The sequence below is a fragment of the Pipistrellus hanaki genome, assembly GCF_964339955.1.
Source record: "Pipistrellus hanaki genome assembly, chromosome: 14".
NCBI classification, from domain to species: domain Eukaryota; kingdom Metazoa; phylum Chordata; class Mammalia; order Chiroptera; family Vespertilionidae; genus Pipistrellus; species Pipistrellus hanaki.
Window position 1 is genome coordinate 23,483,834 of NC_140516.1, and position 23,276 is coordinate 23,507,109.

The 23,276-nt window shown below is 39.4% G+C and overlaps 1 protein-coding gene across 8 annotated transcripts in view; it reads left to right on the plus strand.

Moving 5' to 3' along the window:
- The window catches only part of RHOBTB1 (Rho related BTB domain containing 1), a 64,520-nt gene that overhangs the window by 36,839 nt on the left and 4,405 nt on the right, over positions 1-23,276 (plus strand). For 7 of the 8 annotated variants that reach the window (XM_084903959.1, XM_084903954.1, XM_084903958.1 and 4 more), the window contains 5 exons: positions 7,323-7,508; positions 10,564-11,546; positions 13,180-13,298; positions 19,269-19,419; positions 23,164-23,252. In XM_084903959.1, the coding sequence (XP_084760085.1) occupies positions 7,323-7,508; positions 10,564-11,546; positions 13,180-13,298; positions 19,269-19,419; positions 23,164-23,252 (1,528 nt within the window). The remainder of the gene's footprint in view (positions 1-7,322; positions 7,509-10,563; positions 11,547-13,179; positions 13,299-19,268; positions 19,420-23,163; positions 23,253-23,276) is intronic. The other variant, XM_084903960.1, reaches the window with a different exon arrangement.

The following is a 23,276-nucleotide window of genomic DNA, read 5'->3' on the forward strand; positions in this document are numbered from 1 at the left end:
GGTGAAGACAGCCCATAAATAATTACAATTCAGTGTTAGAAATGCTGTACTAAAGATGTCAGTACGAAGAACAGAGAAGAAAATGGCTCAGGGTGAATACTCAAGCAGCATTCTCAACTCTTCTTGTTCATACCCTACACCTAGTCCATCAGCAAACCCTGTTAGCTCTACTTTCACATTTATACATAGAATGCAGCCACTTCTTACCATCTGCTCCCAGGCCAAAGTCACCTTCTCTCACTGCATTCTCTCATAACTGGTCCCCTTCTCCTACCTTCTCCCTGCTGGCAACCCTCTCCCCACCACCATTTAGTCAGTTTTCATTATAATAGTGGGTGATCCTTTTAAAACATAAATTACAGTACTCTGGTTTCTCTTCAGATCACATAAATCTTTCACCTTTTTAAAACAGATTATATCATGTCATTCTGCTCAAAAACTAATGGTCTATCAGTTCACTTGAAGGAAGAGGCCCTGAGGCTCTCCCTACCTCTGCCCAGCATTGCCTCTCAGCTCAGCTCCCGCTGTATTCCCCCCGGCCCTCCGGGAAACATCCCAGGCGTGCTTCTGCCTCAGGGCCTTTGCACCAGCATTTCCTATTCCACTATATTCTCCCTTAAGATAGTGAGTTAGCTCCCTCACTTCCTCCTATCTTTACTGAAATGTCACCTTCTCACTAAGGCCTTCCATGGCCACATTTCAGTAGCACCTTCTGCTCCCCAATATCTCTGTCCCCATTTCCTGCTTTATTTTCTGTTAGCACTTGTCACTACCTAACATATTGTATGTATTTTACTGTTTTTGTTTGCTTGTTTTGCTCATTGTCTCTGTATGAGGAGGATAAGAACAACGAGGACAGTCATTTGTGTCCTTAACTAATTGCTGGGGCCCCAATGTCTAGAAGATTGCCTGGTACACAGCAAATTAACAGTTAATATTTCTGGGATAAATGATTGAATGATTGCTTATTGGTATTGGAAGAGTGACTTAATAACTTCTTGTACCTTTTATCCATTCAAAGAGGATTGCTGAGAGACCTGAGGTTAACTCCCTTTTGCACTGAGGTAGAATGATCTTGAGGGTTTGTTTCAGAACTGTCAGGGAGGTTAATCCCAGAGACCTCCCATCTGACATTCTAGCTGATACAGAGGCTTTCTTCTATTTACAGCTAGTCTTGCTCTCAGGAGAAAGCATTAACAGTGTAGGAAGGAAGCTCCTTAGTCACTTAGCTTCAGGGGAAGCCAAAGAGAAATGAGACTGACAGGTAGAGCAGGGAGGGCATTTATTACCACAATTTCACCTTCTCCTGTTAAGCAAGCCTTCTTTAAGTCAATACTGACTGCTTCCATTGACCAGGAGTTAAATCAGATTGCTTAACCTATTTCTTCTAACAAATTACTTGTGCTTCACTCAATTTCACATGCATTCAACTTTTTCTGATGATTGTGTGAGGTGTAAGAATATACTAAATGAAGCATAGATTGTGAAGTATAGAAAATAGAATATCAAGTGGAAAATAGCCAGTTTCCATTGGATGATAACCAACAACCTTCTAGGGCAGGGCCATTTCCCCCTGTGATATCTGTGCTATGATGGTAAAACCAACCATTTTTAAGACTTGCATATTATTTATCTTAGGGTTTGGTGGCATTGGTTGGGGTGTGGCTATGCTTCCCTGCATAAGAGTGTGCATTGCTCTGGTCCCATTTTTGGAGGGTGGGGGAAGACTGGTTTAAAACGCTGATTCCTACCAAATGTGCGGTTATGGGCTTAGAAGAAATAGTTGCACACGCTAACCATTCCCAAATCTGAATATATTTCAGGGTGTTTTCACAGTTTTCCCCACATAACATCAGTCCTTAAGAAGCCTCACTGCTATTGGTAAAGTATTGACTTGATTTCTCTGCTCACCTCCAGGGCACTGCATGGTCCTGCCCTGCCAGGCGTTCCCCTGCAGGCCTCTCCATCTTCCATGAGTATGAGCTTACACAGCCATTCATCTCCAGGTGGTTATGTTCACCATCACTGACAACCCCTCGCATCTCATATACACCACCGGGCTGCTCCCCTACTAAAACTTCCTCGAGCCACATGTTACACATTTCTTTTCTCTGCCATGCTCCGAACCGTTTTGTGCTGTTTGGGTCTGTCTGTCTGCATAGCGCTGTCAGACGATATGCATGAAAGGTGCATTGTTGACATGACTGGTTTTGAAAATGTTTCTGGAAAGAGCCTACCTTGATTATTTGGGAGGTTGGAGGAAGAAGAAGTTTGAAGTTCCAAAAGTGGAGGTCAGAGGTTCTTACTTGAGTCTTTGTCAAAAGGGGACAAAGAAAAGGATGTGATCATGAGCTCTATCCATATAAAGGGTATGGATGTCTCTACTAAAAAAGAAAAGAAAAAAATAAAGAAAGAATAATAGGCAATAGTGATGTAAAGAGGTAGGATCCATAGAACAAAGGACTTAAAAATGTTTGTTAAAAAGGCACACTTGCAGGCAAGACTCAGGTTAATATCATTGTTAGCTTTCTTTTAGTCACCAAGTTCAAGACACCCAACCAGAACTGGCCCATGGAAAAGAGTGTTTGGCTACCCCTCCCACAGCTGTCTAGTATACTGCATGGACTCTGCTGTCCTTCACATTGCCCATCAGATTGGCCTGGTTTTAGGCTCTCAGAGAAAGAATAATTTAGGAATTCGTTTTCACTTAACCAGATAAGAAAAGCATAAGTTAACTGGACAATGGTGGGCCTAGAAAAGGGAACATGAGAAGCACTTTTGGGGTAGAAACGAACTTACTAATAGGAAACTCATTCCTAATAACCAGTTTTTGATAGTGATTATCTACCCTTTTCAACCACTTCTTCAAAGGATGAATTTGGTATTTCTGGTTGGAAAAGCAGTTTAGCTTCTCATTGCTTCTCTGGTCTTTTCCTACTATGTTTGCTGTATTTGATTGTACAATAGTTTTATAAAGACAGGCCTTGAAAACATGTGTGGCATTTGCTGTTTAATGTGTAGCTCTGGCCAAGATATGTGGATAAGATGCACTTTTTTCAGACTTTTTTCCTTTAATCTTCCAACAAAGATTGGTCCCAACTTTTCATGCACACTCCTTATGTTATCCAAATATCTTTGCCAATCTTTTCACATGCTATTTTTGGCCAGTGTTCTACTTAAAAGATCACTGAAAAAAATATGCTTTTTTTGTTTGTTTACCATCTAAAGAAAAACTGATGTGATTGAGGTTGGCTTTATCAGCTCAAGGATTTTTGGATGACTAGATCTCTTTCTGATTCCCTCCCCAACCATTCCCTCTTTCTGATTCTGCTACCCCTCCATGAAACTGAAAATTCACAATGTTCAAACATATAGACTTACTTTGGATTGTTTTTTACTTAACTAATCAAAACATTATTCCATGGGTATTATTTCATGTTAGTACCCTAGCGAAACTTTTATATGTCTATTTCCCCTTAGTTACAAGAAATCACATTTTCTCCAAAACAATAAACATTCATAGGCAAGCAGCTGAGACTATACATTTGAATCCTTTGTAACCCTGGCTTTCTAATACAGTTACTTGGCCCAATCACAGAAATAAATAAGTAAATAAACCAAATTTCTTTCTACCCCCTTCTCAATATTCAACTTCTGGAGTTTAGAGTTTTGTCTACTTTGTGCTTTGACTCTGTATTCTCAAATTCTTATTCATTCTATTCCAAATAGCTGTAGGACTCCATTTAAATCCTCTCAGGTTTTTTTTACAGCTGTAATAGGAACGCTGAGGTCATTTCCAGGCTAATCCTGCTGCTTAATATGTGAGAATGTCCTCATCACACCACCCCCTCCCAATTATTTTTAAACTCAGTTCTTCAAAGTAAAAAAAATAATAATAACAGTTTCAGTTCCAGGTCCCCATGGAATGTTAGCTCCAATAGAAGTAAACACGCTAAAAGCTGCCTTTTTCTCTTTATCCTTTGTAGGAATGGCATTTTTAAACATGAGCTTGTGTAGACATTGAACAGTCTCCACATGGAAATGAATGGTTTGATTAAAGGTTATTTAATATCTTAGTTCCTTGGAATTCTGCCTAAAGCTGGAGATATTCTTCACTGTAGGTTTTGTGCCTTCATTGACTACTTTGAAAAATGGTTCAAAAAAGCAGAGGGAATAAATGGTATTCTCAAAATAGTTACTTGATTGTATAGGTGTGTGTGTCACAGAGGATACTGATGTGTTGAGAATGAGGAATTAGAAGAGAATGTGGAGATAAGGAGGAATGTGTTAAAGCAGCATCTTCCTGTGGCCCTATTATTATATTCATTGATTCATTCAGTTTCTTGGTTAAAATCAGGTTTCGAGTACTGCATTCGTATTGCAGCCTAAGGAATAGGATTCTGTATCATCTGTACACAATGTTTTCTTCATTTGCATTTATATTTAGATAAGCAAGGGTTAAACTGAATACATTTAAGCAAAGATGATATTTTAACTGCTTTCAATATAAAAAGCATGGGGACAGATTCTCATGGATGTACATTAAAGAGGGAGGAAATATTTTTATTTTAAGGATACAAGTAGAATTTAGACTCAGTAAATTATTTTAGCTTCAGATGTAGCATTCCTCTCAGCATAATCTCTTCTCTTTAACTATCATTCTTTTTGAGACAAATATTTACAGAGCACAGAATTATATTTCTAGCTTTCCAACAGCATGTCATACATTGAAATATTGATGGGACACAGTTAGAAGTTGGACCCTCCGGACTTGTATTGTATGATGGCATTGTGCTGCTATCATCAGGAGATTCAATTTTTTTTTCCAACCCCCAGGGTCCTGTCTGTACTTGTTTACAGGTCATTTGGAGAGTAACTAGTATGTGTTCAGCAGCATGAGTGTTATCATGGTAACCTTGGCAACAGAGCTAACTCTGATTTCAAAATATCACATGCTGTATCATAAAATTAGATAACGGAATTGACATTTAGCTACATGTCTGTCACAAATTAAGCCCTGAGAATGATTTCCTTTATAGTCACATACCTTAATATGGAAAGAGAAGGCGCCAATTAGAACAATTTTATACAAATACATATTATTCCACTTTTAAGTGCTAAATACATTTCCTCAATTCTTTCTCTATAAAATTGAACCTCGGATATTGCCATATTATTCTCACACTGCCAAAATTCATGTTGGCTTTATTTTATGATCAGGATGAAGCTTACAGCAGAGCTATATAAGATATCCGATATAAATAGGATTATGAATAATAGAAAACTTAGCTCCTAAAAAAATGTAAAATTCAAAGCACTCTTGGCTTTACTGGGTACTGTTATTTATGCTGATTAAAAGTAAGACTGCACAGAATATTCTAATAAATCAGAACCCCAAAAACAAGACATGCTTCCCTTTCATTTATATATTTATGAATATTTTACACATATTTCCCTGTATCCAAGAATCTTTGAAAATATATTTATTTCAAGGACACTACACATACAGATTAATACATTTATCTACTTTGAGTCCTAGGTCTTCTTTTGTGATTTATAAATATTTTAATCTCAGCATTTTTCTCTATATTTGCTCTGATTTATATATATATACACATAAATATATATGTATTTTTGTTATATATATTTATGTATATATATATAAATTATATATATTTATGTATATATATATATATATAAATCAGAGCAAACATAGAGAAAAATTTATATATATATATAAATGGAGAGAGAGAGTTAACTTGTGATTTACATTTAATGTAAGCACTCTGCAGTTTTATACCTTGCAAATGATTATTTTTAGAAATTTTATGGTTGCATGGATATATTTTTTGTCTTTATTTATATGTAGGGGGGGAAGCTCATTAATGATTTAAAAGAAGGTGTTTTGATTAAATTTATTCCTAGTATTTTTTTAAGCAATTGTGAATGAGATTGTTGTTTTAGTTTCCCTTTTGATAGTTCATAATTAGTATATAAAAATGCAATTGATTTCTGGATATCTATTTTGTATCCTGTTATTTTACTGAATTCTGGACCCTTGAATTTTCTGCTCAGGTGGTAAATATTAGAGGCAGACTTTCAATATATGTTTGTTTCAGGTCCCCATGGAATGTTAGCTCCTGCTCTTTGTACTAATTCCTTTCTAATTTCCAACATATATAAATTTTCCTTTATTTATTTTGAGCTAAAATAATTAAAAATTAAATATGGTATTTTGATTAATCAACTTGATCCTTCTCATTATATAACAATAAAGGCAATAAATTAGCATCTAATAAAATTATAAGAGTTTATTTCTGAATTTAGCTGCAAGATAATCTTGAATCCTTGGGCATAAGTTTTCCTATTCCTATCCTCTTCTGCCTCAATGTTCTCAAAGTCATCATTGAGCCTGTTTCAACCCAGAATGATAGTTTATAATTCTTCTTAAAGATACCTTTTAGCAACTATCTGTCAAACACCATAATGGAACAACTGTCTTGTAAAACAGTTCTTTGGCTTCTAGAATGGTAAGTTGTTATATAAAAATGAAAGATCTTTATGTCAAAATTGACTATAAAGCAATTTTTCTTTTCCCCATCTACCTGCTATGTTTCATAAATAATATTAAGAAATCCGCTTCCAACATTTTCTCATCTTATTATCCATCCATGTAACTCTTGCTATTTTCATGTTGAGCACTACCTTCTTAGCTTATACCTGGTAAAGAGTCAAAATCCCTGCAAATTCAGAACCAGATAAGTGGTTGTGCTCTCCACTCATGTGCTGAAGTGGGAAGAAGGTAGAAATCCTTATGAGCATTTGCGGCTCTGTACAGTAAATACCTGTTTTGTTTTCAGTATTGTTTAAATTCTTTGCTTTATCTCATTGGGTTGAGTCATCACCACCTTTATGTTTTAACTGCTAAAAGGTAGTTTGTATTGTTTTCTATTATCTTGAAACTATTTCTTGTGATGAACAGAAATAGTTCAGCATGTTGTGGTTCCAGGACTGAGTCAAGCTTGAGTCACCATCTATACTATAGAATAGCATCACTGGAAACTTGTCAATGCATAGACATTCTGCAGTGCAATGTGGACATGAACTTGGGCTGTGCTGGTGCTGCACTGTGGGGGCTTATCAGGCTCTTTGCATGACTCCAAGATGTAGTTTAATATCTAATCTCTCTCTCTCTTTTTTTTTATTTTATTATGACATGATCATTGGCATTAGATGGATGGGAGTGGGGAGGAACTTTAATGATAAAAGAAAAAAGTGAAAAGGTGATGCAGTGTTGTTGTTGTTTTTTTATTCCCTTTTAGGTCTGATGTTGTGGTCCTCTGCTTTTCTATTGCTAATCCCAACTCCCTAAATCATGTGAAAACCATGTGGTATCAAGAAATCAAGCACTTTTGCCCCCGCACACCTGTTGTCCTGGTTGGCTGCCAGCTAGATCTCCGCTATGCTGATCTTGAAGCTGTTAATCGAGCCCGACGCCCTTTAGCAAGGTAAGCCAAGGGACCCGGTGTTTCTCTGTGCTGGCCAAATTAAACTGTAAAGCTTGTAGCTGTCTCTGCAGCCTGGCATTCTGTTCTCTCACAGTCTTAGGACCCCTTCAACCAGCCAAACTCTTTCACTCCGCTTATTCAGTATGAGGGGGCGTGTCCCAACCCTTCTCTCAGTGATATCACCCCTTCGGTAGAAACCCATTTCACTAAATGGTTGGCCAGTGCTTGAAGTGAATTCTGTAATTATGACATTGTGGAGAGAACAGTGCTTTGAAATTTGTAAAGTATTAAACAAAATGTTAGGTACTCATAATGTCTTTCTTGAAATTATGATTATAATAAAGTTAAATAACAGAGTGATCAGCACAATTTTGGACCCAGGATCATCAGGTTTATACAAATATGCAAGTCCAAGGTTTATAATCTCATTTTCCTCAATCCAACTTCTAAGAGTATTTCATTCCCAAAATGACAGTGTCCGGCTTTAAAAATCATATGGATCTATAGTTGCAAAACAACATCTTTTTAAATGTTTCTAGTGGCTATATTTTAATGTGTCACAAGTTTAAAAATCAACTTGAAGGAGAATTTTTATTTTTATTTTTTAAATATATTTTATTGATTTTACACAGAGAGGAATTGAGAGGGATAGAGAGTTAGAAACATCAATGAGAGAGAAACGTCGACTAGCTGCCTCCTGCACACCCCCCACTGGGGGTGTGCCCGCAACCAAAGTACGTGCCCTTGACCGGAATCGAACCCGGGAACTTTCAGTCCGCAGGCCGACACTCTATCCACTGAGCCAAACCGGTTTCGGCTGAAGGAGAATTTTTAAATGTGGATATTAATTTGGGGGGGGTGGCAATAAGTTTTTAAAAACCTATGTTCCTTCAATATTCCCTTTACAAAAATAATTTTATGTGTTTTATGTAAGTGCATTTTTTTCTGAAGAGCATATCAAAATGTTGATATTAATACCTTCCTTCAATATTTGCTAATGTGCTTGTTACAAAAATTTATCTGGATACAATTTTTTATGCTCTCACAACAAAAGCAAATGTTATTTTATTTAAATAATTTCTGATGTTTGGGTACATTTTGGATACATTTTCTGAAAACATTTCATGTAAAATTTTCACAGTCATTCTGTTCTTAAATAGATGGCCTCTGAGTTGAGTATTAGAAGCCATATAGAGGACTTATAGTGAATAAAAGACTGCCTGGGCCTCAGAACTTCCTGTATAAAAGAATAGATTAAGATGATCAGGCCTTATAACCATGGACATGTGGAGGACTGGGGGAGAGTTAGGGAGCTCTAGAGGACAGGGAGGGGACAAGCCCTTCTACAGAGCAGTAATGAGGTTGTATAAAGGAGGTGATATTTGAGCTTAACCTTGAAAAGTGTCATAAGTTAGTGATCTTCCAGTCAGTCCCAGGATAAGGAGCACAAAATGCCCACAGAAACAAACCTTGATGTTCCACTTTCTTTATTATACGTCCCTTCCACTTTTGCAGCACCCTACAGTTGATTCTCAGTTTTTCAATCCAGGTCTTCAAATCCAAATTCTGCCTACTATTATCTTATTTCCCCTAAGACTAGTGCCTGCCACTCACATTACCTTTGGTCTTGAAAGCCAAATGTTTATGTAGGAAGATAAATTCTAATAGTGTGTCTCAAAATCAAGTATGCATTTATAACAGATCACATCTTACCTATGTTCTGGAATCCATCTGTGTCTTTGCTGTGGTTATGCTATAATCACAGAACTATTCCATCACACTGCTTCCAAAGGTTTGGCCTCCCTGGGTTTGATTAGATTGCAAATTGGTGTCATGTGCCAGCCCAAAGGATGTAGAACTTTGTTGAACCAGAATGAAAAAAAAAAAAAATGTTTTTTCAGGAACTTTGTGGAACCAGAAGAAAAATAAATATATATTTTTTTGTTAATCCTTACTTGAGTATATTTTTCTCCATTGATTTTTAGAGAGAGAGTGGAAAGGAGGAAGGGATGGGGGAAGAGGGAGTGAGAGAGCCTAATGCACTTGTCTAGGCAAAAAGGTGATGTGGTCCTGACTCAAGAGGGTGAAAGAGAAAAGAAGGGAAAGATGTGAAAGATTTACAAATCTAATTACTGAGAACGTAATGAGCTTTTGGATGGGGACCATTTAACTAGCTTAGAACTAGGGAGTTCTAGACTCTTAATTGCTTAGTAGAGGTCTCTCAGCAATTTGCAAATGTGACTTTAGGCAAATCCTTTAAACTCTCTGCCTCGGTTTCTTTAGAATGTAGAATGAAAATAATTCCTATAAGGTTTGGTGAGGCTCAGATGAATATGGACTCATTTTAAAGTTATAAAGCAAACTTTAGTGATGATGACGATGAAGATGATGAAGGTGGTCAGGATGATAACCATTAACATTTATCAAGCATAATGGACCAGGTACTTTGCTAAGCATATTATCTCATTTAAACCTCTCAACAGTCTTTGAAGATATAGGTACTCATTATTATTATTTCTCTTTTAGAGTTTGGAGAACCAAGGCTTAAAGAGATTAAGTAACTTTCCCAAGATCAAATAGTTAGTAAATTGCTGGTACTTCAGTTATTGTGGTTACTACTGAAAGCATTTTCCCCCTATAATCATAAGTCCTTTGTATTTTAAAGATGGGTTGGCAATATATTTTTTTTCAAGAGCCTTTTTAAAAGCTTTAGTAGGCCCAGCCAGTGGGGCTCAGTGGTTGAACATCAATCTATGCACCTGAAGGTCATGGTTTGATTTTGGTCAAGCACATGACCAGGTTGAGGGCCCTATCCTCAGTGGGGGACATGCAGGAGACAACCAATTGATGATTCTCTCTCAGCATTTATGTTTCTGTCTCTTTCTCCCTCTTCCTCTTCCTCTCTGAAATCAATAAAAAAATATATATATATTTCTTTAAAATAAAAGCTTGAGAAGAATTTTAAATTATGATTCAGTTGGGACCTTAGGTAGACCCTGCCTACTATATTTATTTTTCTAAAATAAAGCCGATAATAATGTTTATTCTATTCCAGGCCCATAAAGAGAGGAGATATCCTGCCCCCTGAGAAAGGCCGAGAGGTTGCAAAGGAATTGGGCATCCCATACTACGAGACGAGCGTCTTTGATCAGTTTGGAATCAAGGACGTGTTTGACAACGCAATCCGGGCCGCGCTGATTTCCCGCCGGCACTTGCAGTTCTGGAAATCCCACCTCAAGAAAGTTCAGAAACCTTTACTTCAGGCACCGTTCCTACCTCCAAAAGCGCCCCCACCGGTCATCAAGGTCCCAGAGTGTCCCTCCACGGGGACAAGCGAAGCTGCCTGTTTACTGGACAATCCTCTGTGTGCCGACGTCCTGTTCGTCCTCCAGGACCAGGAGCACATCTTTGCACACCGAATTTACCTCGCTACCTCCTCTTCCAAATTTTATGATCTTTTTCTAATGGAATGTGAAGAAACTCCAAACGGGAGTGAAGTTACTTGTGAGAAGGAGAAGCAGAGCCGGGATGTCCAGGAGCAGGCATGGAGTGTTGTTGACCCAGATGAGGAGCTGGAGGAGGGTACCCCAAGGACCCCTCAGGCTGACCAGGGGGAGTCCCCCAGCCTGAACCTATCCCAGCAGGAGATTCTCCAGCTGGAAGCCGAGGGCTCGATCCCGGAGACACAGGCACTGGCAGGCTGGAGTAAGGGGTTTATTGGCATGCACAAGGAAATGCAAGTCAATCCCATTTCAAAGCGGTTGGGCCCCGTGACCGTGGTCAGGATGGACTCATCGGTCCAGTCGGGCCCTTTTCGGACCCTGCTCCAGTTTCTTTACACGGGGCAACTGGATGAAAAGGAGAAGGACTTGGTGGGCCTGGCTCAGATCGCGGAGATCCTGGAGATGTTTGACTTGAGGATGATGGTGGAAAACATCATGAACAACGAAGCCTTCATGAACCAGGAGATTACGAAAGCGTTTCACGTCAGGAAGGCCAATCGCATAAAAGAGTGTCTTAGCAAGGGGACGTTCTCAGGTGAGCAGGGCCAGTGGCCAAGTCGCAGACTCCTTTGTTGTGTTTTATCAAACCTTAGTCAGACATGAACGGGGGGGAAAACATGACTGCCCCTAGCATGGATGAGTATTTGTTTTCCCACATGCCTAAGTTACATGTATTTACTTATTTATCTCATATCAGACTTAAGTGCTAAATATTATTAGCTATATTTTTTCAGATAGGGTAATTGAGGGACACAGACAATTAGGTAATTTGCCCATGGTTACACAGGTAATAAAGGCAGACCCGGGATTTGAACCCAAGCTGTCCCCTAAAGTGCCAGGGTATCACAGTGCTTCCAAGGATGGGTCAGGTTACCCCTGAGCCTGAGCCAGTCAGCTTGATGCTCACAGTTCTCCTTCAGGATTCCTTCCTGAGCAACTCTGTTCCCTGCTGGCCCTTCAGCAATGATTCATAACCAAAATCAAAGACTTCTTGTCCTGAGGCACTGAAATCCTTGAGGCAATTTTGGTAACCCCCTGCATTCCCATCAGGGATGCCTCATCTCTTCCCACCCCCTCTTTTTCTTTTTTGTTCTCACACTCTTTTCTTGTTCCTCCTTTGTCTTTGACAACTAAGCATATCTGTCCTCGGTGTCCTTACATAATTGCTTAAGCACACTGGTGGCCTATATCCAAGATGGGTTACATACCCATGTTTGTACTGTCTTCTATCTTGTACTATTTTTGTTTTGCAGTTGTCCTCTGTGTGTGTGTGTGTGTGTGTGTGTGTGTGTGTGTGTGATTTTGGCTTCCTAGCTTCTGATAATATGTATACTTCATTTGTATCTTTATCTTTCATAATGCCTGCCAAGATATATACATGTAGTAAGTGGTTACTGAGTCTGTTCATAAATTTTAAAACTTATGAGTAATATTTACTCCAAACATTGACCATCATGATATAAAAGCAGTCTTGAAAGTTAATGGGGGAAAAATGTTCAAAGCTGCAGCAGATTAAACAGTGGGCCTTAAGTAAAGTTCATGAAATCACGCTCTCCTTACTGCAGAAGCATAATGAACAAATACAGCGGGGAAGCCTCAAGTGAATTCTGTTTAAGGGGAAAAAAAGCTATAAAATACAGTTTATGGATAATTAGAAAATTTTTAATATGAACCAGATAGGAGATGATATTAGGGAATTATTTTTAATTTTCTTAGAAGTAATGATTATCTAGGAGAATGTTCTTATTTTTAGAAACTCGATATAGTAGGAATGAAGTGTAATGCTATCTGTTAAAAAAAAGTCTCTCTATATAAAAAGTAATATGTACACATATAGCTGAAGCAAACACGGCAAATATTAAGTGTGATAAATGAATTATTGTATTATTCTTACCACTTGTAATTTTTTGAAATTGTTCATAATAGGGAAGAAAAAATATTCCTCTTTTATATGTCCTTATGGTTCTGAGTTGTGTTGTGACACTGTGTGTAAATGCTTACTCCTTAATCCTTGGAGAACATGGAGGGAATTGGGTGTGCCACGGGCGGGACACAAAACCACTCGGTAAAGCTATGGAAGAGAGAGGACAAGAGACGTAGATGGATGAATATGGGTGCAACTCTCAATGAGGCTGGCTCATGGTGGTGTTTCCTCCATCCCTGGGCAGATGTGACATTTAAGCTGGATGATGGAGCCATCAGTGCCCACAAACCGCTGCTGATCTGTAGCTGCCAGTGGATGGCTGCCATGTTCGGGGGGTCATTCGTGGAAAGCGCCAACAGTGAGGTACGTGCCTTCCAAAAAGCCTAAGTGAGTGTTCATGAGCGCGCGTGTGTATTTGTATAAAGTGTGTATTTGTATGAAGTGTTTTATTAGCCAGATGACTTTGCTGCTTTAATTCCTCCTGTGAAATATTCCTTAGGCAGTGTCTGTGTGTCAGGTCACCCTCTTCTTCAATCTGCAATTGTGAGGAGCATTGATTAGCGGTCACTTGTTACGAATGAGCTTTCCATGTCTATCCTTTCACCCCCGGAGCTCTCCTCTGCCCCGAAAACATGATCAGCTGTAGTTGGTAATAGATGTCTCCAGGCGTATTATCAAAGGCATATATAAGAGGGACTGAACCTGTCTTTCCAAAGTTTAGGACAGTGAAATGTGTCTTCAGTCACTAATGTCCTAAGCTCAGCTCTGGCCCTAAAGGCTTAAGCTGTGACTCTCCTTGTGGCTCTGCCCTAACTTGCCTTCTCTGAGGTTTGTCAACAGTATGGAAACAGTAATAAAGCAAATGGTTACTCCTCTGAACACATCTCTCAGAGTGCTTAGGTCTAGTGCAGTGGTCAGGAAACTGTGGCTCTCGAGCCACATGCAGCTCGCAAACCGTGGTTTGCCGCTCTATTGACTAATGAGTTTGCCTACCACTGGTTTAGAGGACTCCACTTATCACAGACACACACATACCTATCTTTATATTCATTAAAGAATATTCTAAACACATGTTCTGTGCATAAAAACTTTTAGGCCCATGCTTTTAGCCATGCAGTGGCCCTCCAGTACCCCAGAAGAAAGTATAGACCAGTGGTCAGCAAACCCATTAGTCAACAGAGCCGCAATTGGCTCACTAGCCGCAGTTTGCCAACCACTGGTCTAGTGGAAGCCCCTGGGTTAGTGTCAGATGCTGGCCTTATCTCCAAAAGAGGGAGCACTCTCTAGAGCAGAGAAAGTTGTACCTCAGAGACCCTGTATCTTCATCTTTTTACATGCTCAGTTGGAAAAGAAATGAAAATTTTATTCAAACACTTCTAACTTTAGCCTAGAGGTGAGCAAGCATTTTTGTTCAGTTTTGCAAGTATTTTTAACCATCCCCCCCCCCTTTTTTTTTTAAGAAAAAATATGGGGACACCCCATCAAGTTGATTGTCCTAAGAGGCTTGCTTTGTTTATCTCAGCAACTCTCCAAACTTTAAAAAGAAATACAGAAAACAATGGCTAACTTTTGGAAAGGGTTGCTCACACCAGAAATCTGAGCACTCCCATTGTGACCCAGGAGCCTGCATTTGCATCCCCAAGTAGGGAAACAGAATCCTAGAATCACAAGCTGGGATGGCCAGGACCAGAGAGGTCACTAGGCCACCCCCCTGCCTCCAGAACAAACTGCAGCTGCTGCTAAGCCAACCCCCAGCACAAAGGCTGTCTGCTGTTTGGAGAAAAGCATTGGAATTATCCTAATGACCTCTCCTGGTGTCGTTCAGCCATTGTAAATCAGGAGCTCCTCACGTGTGACAATGAAAAAGGCCCTGTGCTGTCAGAGGTGTTCTGGGGAGTTATCATGGAGACTCCTGCAGCCTGTGGAGGCCACCCAGTGAAGGAGCAAGCTTTCTCTGTAAGCTTGAGGCCTTGGGCCAGTGATCACCCTTCTGAGTTCCCATCTCCCTATCTGGAAATCACAATAATAAGCCATAGTGTGGTCATGAGGTGTGAGAATGAATACTTGCAAAGCACCTCATCAACTTTATATAAATGGTAGCTGTCAGTAGTCTTATTTTGAGGCCAGCAGTGTTGATATATTTTGTCTCTCAAAAAAAAAAAAAAAAAGCGAGGAAGCCACTGATAAATAAAACTTCATCCTAAAGGCATTCCACTGGCTTCAGTACTCTCTAGATAGGAGCCCAGAGGCTCGCTTCCCTCCTTTCTCCAGCTCACTGCTGTAGTGCTGGTGGTGCTGTAGACGCCAGCGATTAACCCAGAAGGGAGAAGCTGATCAAGGTCGGGGACCCAGGCACAGAGAGACACTGTGGAAGCTGACCTCACAAATGCTAATCTCCTTTATCCCTTCCCAGAATGGACTGTAATTGTCTCCAGATTAAAATGTGCAGGAGAGGTGACCAAAGCAAAACCTTGGCAGCAAATGTGAATGTGGTGACTGTGCACGTATGCGGCTGTTTAGTAACCTCCCTTGGAGATGGCCACCTGTTGAGCCCTCCCCCAGAAAGTGAGGGTCGCTCACCACTTAGAGCTGTAGCTAAGGCTAATAACAGGTGTGTTTTGATTCAACCAGCTCAAAAGACAAGACCCTGGAACCAAGCAACCAAAGGTCTGTGCCAAAATTCCTCTAGTCAATATATGGCGAATGCCATGTGCGCAGGCATTCCTGCCCTTTCCTGCTCCTCCTCTTTATATCCAGTATACAATAGATGGTGATAGTTCTGTAGTTTTGAACTCCCGTCTCAGCTCGACCTTGGGCAAGTGGCCAGCCTCTCTAAATATGTGTCCTCGTCTGTAAAATGGGGATAACAGAGAAGGGGAGAACCTTCTTTAAAGGGCAGGTAAGGCAGGAGAGAGTGTGCATAAAGCATTGAATTTGGTGTCTAGAACATTTAAGAATCATTAGTGAATATTATCCGACCTAGAGGATTCTTGTGCTTTCTAATCAGGATTTAAATATCTTTGTCCCCTGAAAACCCTAAGTTAAAGCCCCCAGTTTCCTTCCTGGTAGAGGTGGTTTGGGGAGTAGGGAAGAGCACTCAAGCACCCAGTAAATGCTCCAGAGTTTATTTGGGTCCCTATTTGCATTTGGGATTTGTCTTTTCTAGGCCACCTTTTAACTCTATTTTGTCTTGTGAAAATCTGACTTCCCAATCCAAAATTCAGTCTATTTTTTTTTTTTTTGCATTAATAGAATTCACATGCAAATTCAGAAAAGAATAAAATGTGCCCATTGATATTCCTTTTACTTTTTTGTCATTTAATATCTAAGACGACACTATTTTACTTATATTTTTCTCATTACTTTTAATACAGCAGTAAGCATAATTCTCTCCCCAGAGGTTCGCAGCAAATGGTTTATTAAAAATGCATGCCAGGGTTGTAGTAAGCAATGCTCTGGATCTACAATACTTTCTCATTCTCTAGGAGACTGTCTCTAATTATAAACCTAATAGTCTGAGCTGATCTTTGCAATTAAAATTTTAAACCATCTAAACTGGAATGTGGCATGTTGTTTAGGGAAAGCATTATATTCTCTTCTATTACTCTCTTTTTTGAAGCTACATCAAGCAGGTACAATACAAAATTCTTAATTCCATTTCTTATGTCACTTTATATTATTTTTTAATACTACAAAATGGTTTCTCCATAGTTAAACAGTTATGTTGTAAATGTTGAAATTATATAAACAGGCTTTTAAAAAAAATGAATATGAGGGAAAAAAATATGTGCTCTGAAAGTGTTTTTAGTTTATTCTTATTTGCTGGTTACTTCCAAAAGTCCCTAACATTATTTTCCAAAAAGGACCATCACTTCAAAAAAATATTAGTACCATTTAGCAAGCAGGAAGCAACAAGTCCCATATGATTACAAATGTCAGAACATTCCAAAGACATTGAGAGTTTTGGGGGCTGCCTGCTGGACTCTGCCATCTCCTCCTAGAAATATATATTTTTTAATTTAGAATTAAATTAAACATAGTATATGTTTTTACTATGCTGCATTTTGCCATGACTTAGAACAGACTCTTACAAAGAAAAACAAAAACCTGCTAAAGTAATCGGAATATTGTGGAAATCCATGATCTCAGTAAAGAATAACAAACTTCAGATATCATCGATCCCAAATTTCTCCCCTATAACAGATGAGGCAACTGTGAGTCATAGAAGGTGAATGATTTGTCAGACCTCACAACGGCATTGTAGTGACATCCCTGGCCTGCCCCAGACTCTTGCCCTGTCCTTCAAGCCCTTATTTTTAGAAACAGCAGACATCCTCCTCTCTGAGAGAGCAAGAGTTTACAGGAAGCCCTTGGACTTTTTATATTACCATCACTAACACCTTTAGCAGTTGGCACTTTATAAAATATGCACTGTACTTTCACCATCAAAATGGCTCCACTTTTATAGTTTTACAACTTAAGTAGCCTTCCATTATCTTCCAAAATCTAATCCAAACACCACTTTTGAGAGATAAAATTTTGCCATGTGCTCACACATACAGAAACAATCGGGTGTCTAGAAATAAATTCATGTCTGTATAAGGTAAAATGCATGTGTACATAAACATGTCTACCTATATAAGCATGCACACAAGTACAACCAGTGTTAGATTCACTGGAATAGCAATTAATAGCAATACAAGGGCTTTTTTATTTCAAAATAATATTAGTAATATTTCTACATGCCAAGTTCTATATGCTGCAGAGGTTATGCTAGAAATTTGCAATGGTCACACCTGTTCAATCATGGATGGTAATAGCTCACATACCTTATTTATGGAATAATAATTGTTTCCACTGACTATACCCGAAGGAAGCAGAGGAGATAAATATTTCTAGGAATTTTATGAGCCTTTCCTTTGATGCATTAATTCCCTCTTTGAGGTGGCTGGTGGCTGTACAAGACAATAATATAGAAGGTTGCTATGCTTGAAACAATTCTGGAAGTACTAGAACACATTAGATAGGAGAGGGGGAGGAAAGAAAAAAATTTGATATGTAGTATAGATAAAATTAAACATGTATATGTTTATTCTATGCTGTAAAGAGAGGCTTATTAAATACAAGAATTAAGAAGTACATAACTACTCATCCTTTTGAACTCAAAAATCTAATTCTTAAAAATGAGTAATGAAAGATATTTTATATAACCCAAACCTTTGCTTCCTTTGCCATGAGGAATTCCCAATACTACACAGCAGTTCTGAAAATGGAATTTAGAATTATATTCCCTGGATCCAAATCTCAGTCTCTACTCACTAGCTCTGTGACCTTGGATATGGAACTTAACCTCTCTAAACCTCAATTTCCTTATCTGTAAAGTATCAGAAATAATCATCCCTTCCTGCGTGTGAAAAGCTTAGCACAGTATCTTGTGCTTAGGAGACCTTCAATTGGGTTCATTTTTGTAATCATCATTTCAGAAGTAAATACCAGCTCCCATTTCATGCAGTTAGAGACCTGCAGTGAAGAGCAGCTGCTGTGCAGTGTAGATCCCACTGATCCATGCCCCGCCCAGCCATCCAGACCTCCCTGGTTGCCTAGCAGACTCCAGCATGCATTCATTTATATGGGCAACAGCCACAGGTACTCAGGAGGGCGATTAGGGGAATCCTACAGGGGAGAGGTCACCATACCAACCAGCTGTTCCCCCCAGAAATCCCAGGCAACGATTTCTCTGCATTTTCTCAATCTACTGACACCTGGTAATGTTTCAGTAGTTCTGAATCTATGTGGTTGTGCCATAGGAAAAATAATTAAGTGTGTATATCGTATTAGCATATTTCGATAGAAAGCTGGAATCAAGCCAGTCACTGTGGCATCTCGAGTGGCTGCATATCCTCTGCTTTGACAACTTAGAGATCTGGGTTCTACCGTGTGTCAGCAACAGTGTGGTTTGCAGCTCCCCCCAACACCTGTCATGTTGCTAGGAGATTTCTTTCCCCACAATAGAGTATTATAAGGTACTTGGCAAGGAGGGACCATAATGTCATCTTACATTCACATCCCATTTGTCTGATTTATAAATCCAAACAGCCATTTAAAAATTCCAAATCAGGCTTTGTCAGGCAGCCCCACGCTTTTGTCATCTACAAATCAAACTGTTGTGTGTAAAGCCGTAAATAATGAATGACTTCTCTACACAGCCTCAAAGCAGGCGTTCCAGACTCGCCAATATTGAGTGATGCAGTTGGGATGTTTATAAGCAGTATAGCCTGAAAATGCGCCCACTGCTTTCTTCATCAGAACTCAGCTTTCCAAATACCATTTCAGGTGTATCTCCCGAACATAAACAAGATGTCAATGCAGGCGGTACTGGATTATCTCTATACCAAGCAGTTGTCACCCAACTTGGACCTGGACCCACTGGAATTAATTGCCTTGGCGAACAGATTCTGCCTGCCACACTTGGTTGCACTTGCAGGTAAGGCTGATGACTCAGGCCATGTGGTATCTGACTGTCGTATTTATCAAATTCACGTTTAAATAAAAGTAAGATTTCCAGGGATTAAAAATTAATTTTTTATCATCCATTATAAGACAGTTTTATATAGGATGATATGAACTGATCAAATGTATCAGAGAGCCCAATTCAATTCAACAGATATTTTCAAGCACCTCCTTTGTGGTAAGGACTGTTAGGTAATGCAAATATAAAAAGATGGATAGTGCATGGCCGATCCCCTCATGGCCCATGCTCTCTGCACGCTACCTCATTTGTGGACCATGGAATCTGAAATAACACTGTTGTGTCCATGTCACCTTCATAATGTGTGTCCAGACACAGTCTTTAAGAAAGAGGCTATAGGAGACAGTGGTTAAGAACACAGGCAACCCAGCCAGATTGCTTAGGTTCACATTTTGTCTGCAACATTTACTGACTTCTGGCTTGACTTATCTGCTCTGTCTCAGTTCTCACTCTCTTTAAAATAGGGAAAATGGTATTCTTTCACAGAGCTCTAGGGAAGTTTAAAGAGTTAAGATGTGTGTATATATAAAGTCCTTAGAACAGTGTCTGGTCCTAGTCAGCATTATATAAGTGGTTTTCTTAAAGCTATTTTAGAAAATGTTCTGACATTGTCAAGATCATTTTAGGAGAAAGAATGAAAAAAAGAAAAAGGAAGACTTGGCTTAGCTTCTCAAAATCTTATGTATCATTTGTAGATTTGTTCAGTGGGTAAGCTAAAGCAGGTCTAAATAGGACATAGGCGTTCAAATACCTTCTATTTACATTTAAACCTTCAGCTTTATTCACCATCAGTGTCAGTTAGCAAGCCATCTGGGTGTTTATCGCTACATTTAGTTTATTCCTGCTAACCGTGAAAGTGAAGATAGTGCCTGTTTTGTCTACTGGTTTATTCTCTGCACTCAGAAAAGTGCCTGAGGATGTTAGATTCTCAATAAATATTTGTTGAATCATTAAATGAATGAAAATGAATGTATGAGCAAACCAACCAGTCATGTCTGTGCTTGATTTTCTGTCAGTGTCTTTAGGAAAAAGATTTATTTCTCTGTACTCCATGTTTCTACTATCGAATATATGCAGCCAACAGGAGGTCAGAGTCCTCCCCTCCCCTGCCTTCTTTCTCAGTGAGATAGCAAGAGATAGTTGAAGCATAGCTAGCTAATACTTTTAAAATATATTTATTTCAGAAAGGAAGGGAGATAGAGAAATAGAAACATCAATGGTGAGAGAGAATTACTGATCAGATGCCTCCTACATGCCTTGCACAGGGGATTGAGCCCACAATCTTGGCATATGCCCTGACCAGGAATCAAACTGTGACCTCTGGTTCGTAGTTCAAAACTCAATCACTAAGCCATACCAGCCAGGCACCAGCTGATTTTTTAAAAACTGTTTTTAACTAATACACCTGAAGTCATAGGTCTAAATGAGTAGATACTACTTTTTAAATAGCAACTAGGAAGCAATAATACACAGTGTCCTTTTTCAGAGTTATGAGTTTCAAACCACTTGACTATTTTTCCAAGTATTTGTCCTTTGAGGACAAATTTGATTTTTTTTTTTTTTTTTAAACAGAAGCAATTTGGAGCCAAATCCATTGAACAGGGTTTGTCACCAATTTCAGCATACTTTCATTTTTGCTTAACTATTAAGTGTGGTGATGAAAACCTGGGACTGATTTCTCCATGAAAGAAACTGACCCAGAGAAACCCTTCCCTATGAACTATAGAATTTCTCTGTTTAGTTTTATTATTAAATACTATTATTACTGTTATAATCATTTAATGTACTAGAGGCCTGGTGCACAAAATTTGTGCACAGGGTGTGGGGAGGTCCCTTAGCCCGGCCTGCACCCTCTCTAATCCAAGTCCCCTCAGGGGATGTTCGACTGCTGGTTTAGGCCCAATCTGTAACTGCTCTCCCCTGCTTACCTGATCGCCCCTGACTGCCTCTGTCTTGGCCCCTGCCACCATGGCTTTGTCTAGAACAGTGTTTCCTAAAGTGTGGTACTCATACCCTCAGGGGTACTGGAAGTGTTTGGTGGGGGTACGCGTTGCACCAGAGTCTGGTGGGGATATGCATTGCACTGTGCTTAGCTGTGCCTAATTCTACATTCTCATGAGTATGAGGGGTACTCAGCATTACAAAAATTATAGAAGGTGTACACATATGTCAAAAGTTTGGGAAACACTGGTCTAGAAGTATGTCTGGAAGATGTCTGGTCTAATTAGCATATTACTTTTATATTAGTATAGATAGCTTCTAAGATGATTCCTCTAATCATTTATATTGTTTGGTGTATACTGTTTAGTGTAATGATAGAGTGTTTAGAATCTTGTTTAAAAATCAGCTTCTGGGGTGAAAATGCTTTGCAAGCCAAAGTGTTGAATGAATATCAAGGAATGGTGAGGTTACCTCAAATTAAAAAGCCTGATGACTTCTCTGGGAAATTTAGTTCCAAATAGCTCTTATTTTTCAAGTGAGCTGAGGAATGGTTTGCAAAAGAAACCACTGAAATCTAGATAACTTACTGACCAGATAGAGGCATATTGACTAACAAGGATGTAGAGCCAGAGCAGAAAGTAAGCATGATTCAGCAATATAGTGGATTAGAAGAACAGATGCAATGGTAGAAATGGAAAAAAAAACATAGTAACATCAAGGAGCTAGAAATGCAGGGCCTAGACTACCCACTCTCTATCAGTCCCAGAGGCAGGTGACAGCCTAAATGGAGGCAGGACAGCTCAGTCTCAGAACCACAATTTAAATTCAGGTTTGAAACCTTGAACATGGCTCATAAGCAGAAATAGTTTTCCCAACTGGATTAGTGTTACTTCTGGCTGACAGTCATTAGCATCTAAGGGATTGAGCAATATGTGGTTCATCTGCAGCTGTTAAGATAGACATATGCATTCACATTTTTTAAAATTGATTTCAGAGAGGAAGGGAGAGGGAGAGAGAGATAGAAACATCAATGATGAGAAAGAATCATTGATCAGCTGCCTCCTGCAAGCCCCTTACTGGGGATGGAGCCTTTAACCTGGCATATACCCTGACCTGGAATTGAACCCTGACCTCCTGATTCATAGGTCAATGCTCAGCCACTAAGCCAGGCAGCATTCACATTTTTAATTCCCTATATGAACTCGTTCCTGTTACTCACTCTCTCCACTTTCAGAAAGTGTTGAGATTTGGAGCAAGGTGAGTGAGGAAAGTGTCAAACAGGAAGATACTAGGGAGTCTAGAGGATTCTGGACTGTTTAGAGCAGCATATCCAATGGTGATGGGGATGCTGTGCATCTGCCTTGTCCAAAACTCATGTGGCTATTGAGCACTTAAAAGTGGCTATAATTGTGGCTAAGGAGCTGGGTTTTTTATTTCATTTAAGTTTAAATTAATTGAAACTTAAATAGTCTCATGGCCAGTTGTTACCATACTGGACAGTGAAGGTCTGTAGGAATCTGGCTCTTTCAGAATTGCTAACTAGTATCCTCAGAGTCATAAGTGCAATGGCTGGAGACCAAACTCTGTACTGAAGGGCCTCACATCAGAATGGACCTTAGTTTCAGTTAGGATGGCTATTAGAGCTGTGCACCATACTTCCTCCCCTCTTAGGAGGCCCAAGACCAGACCCAGTCCTCCAGGCAAGATCTCTGGCTTGCAGAGGATGGTCTAACTTTCTCCTGTCCCTCTCTTCCCCAGAGCAGCACGCAGTTCAGGAGCTGACCAAGGCTGCTATGAATGGTGAGGGCATTGATGGAGAAGTGCTCTCTTATTTGGAGTTGGCCCAGGTTTGTAACAATTTGCTTTTCACC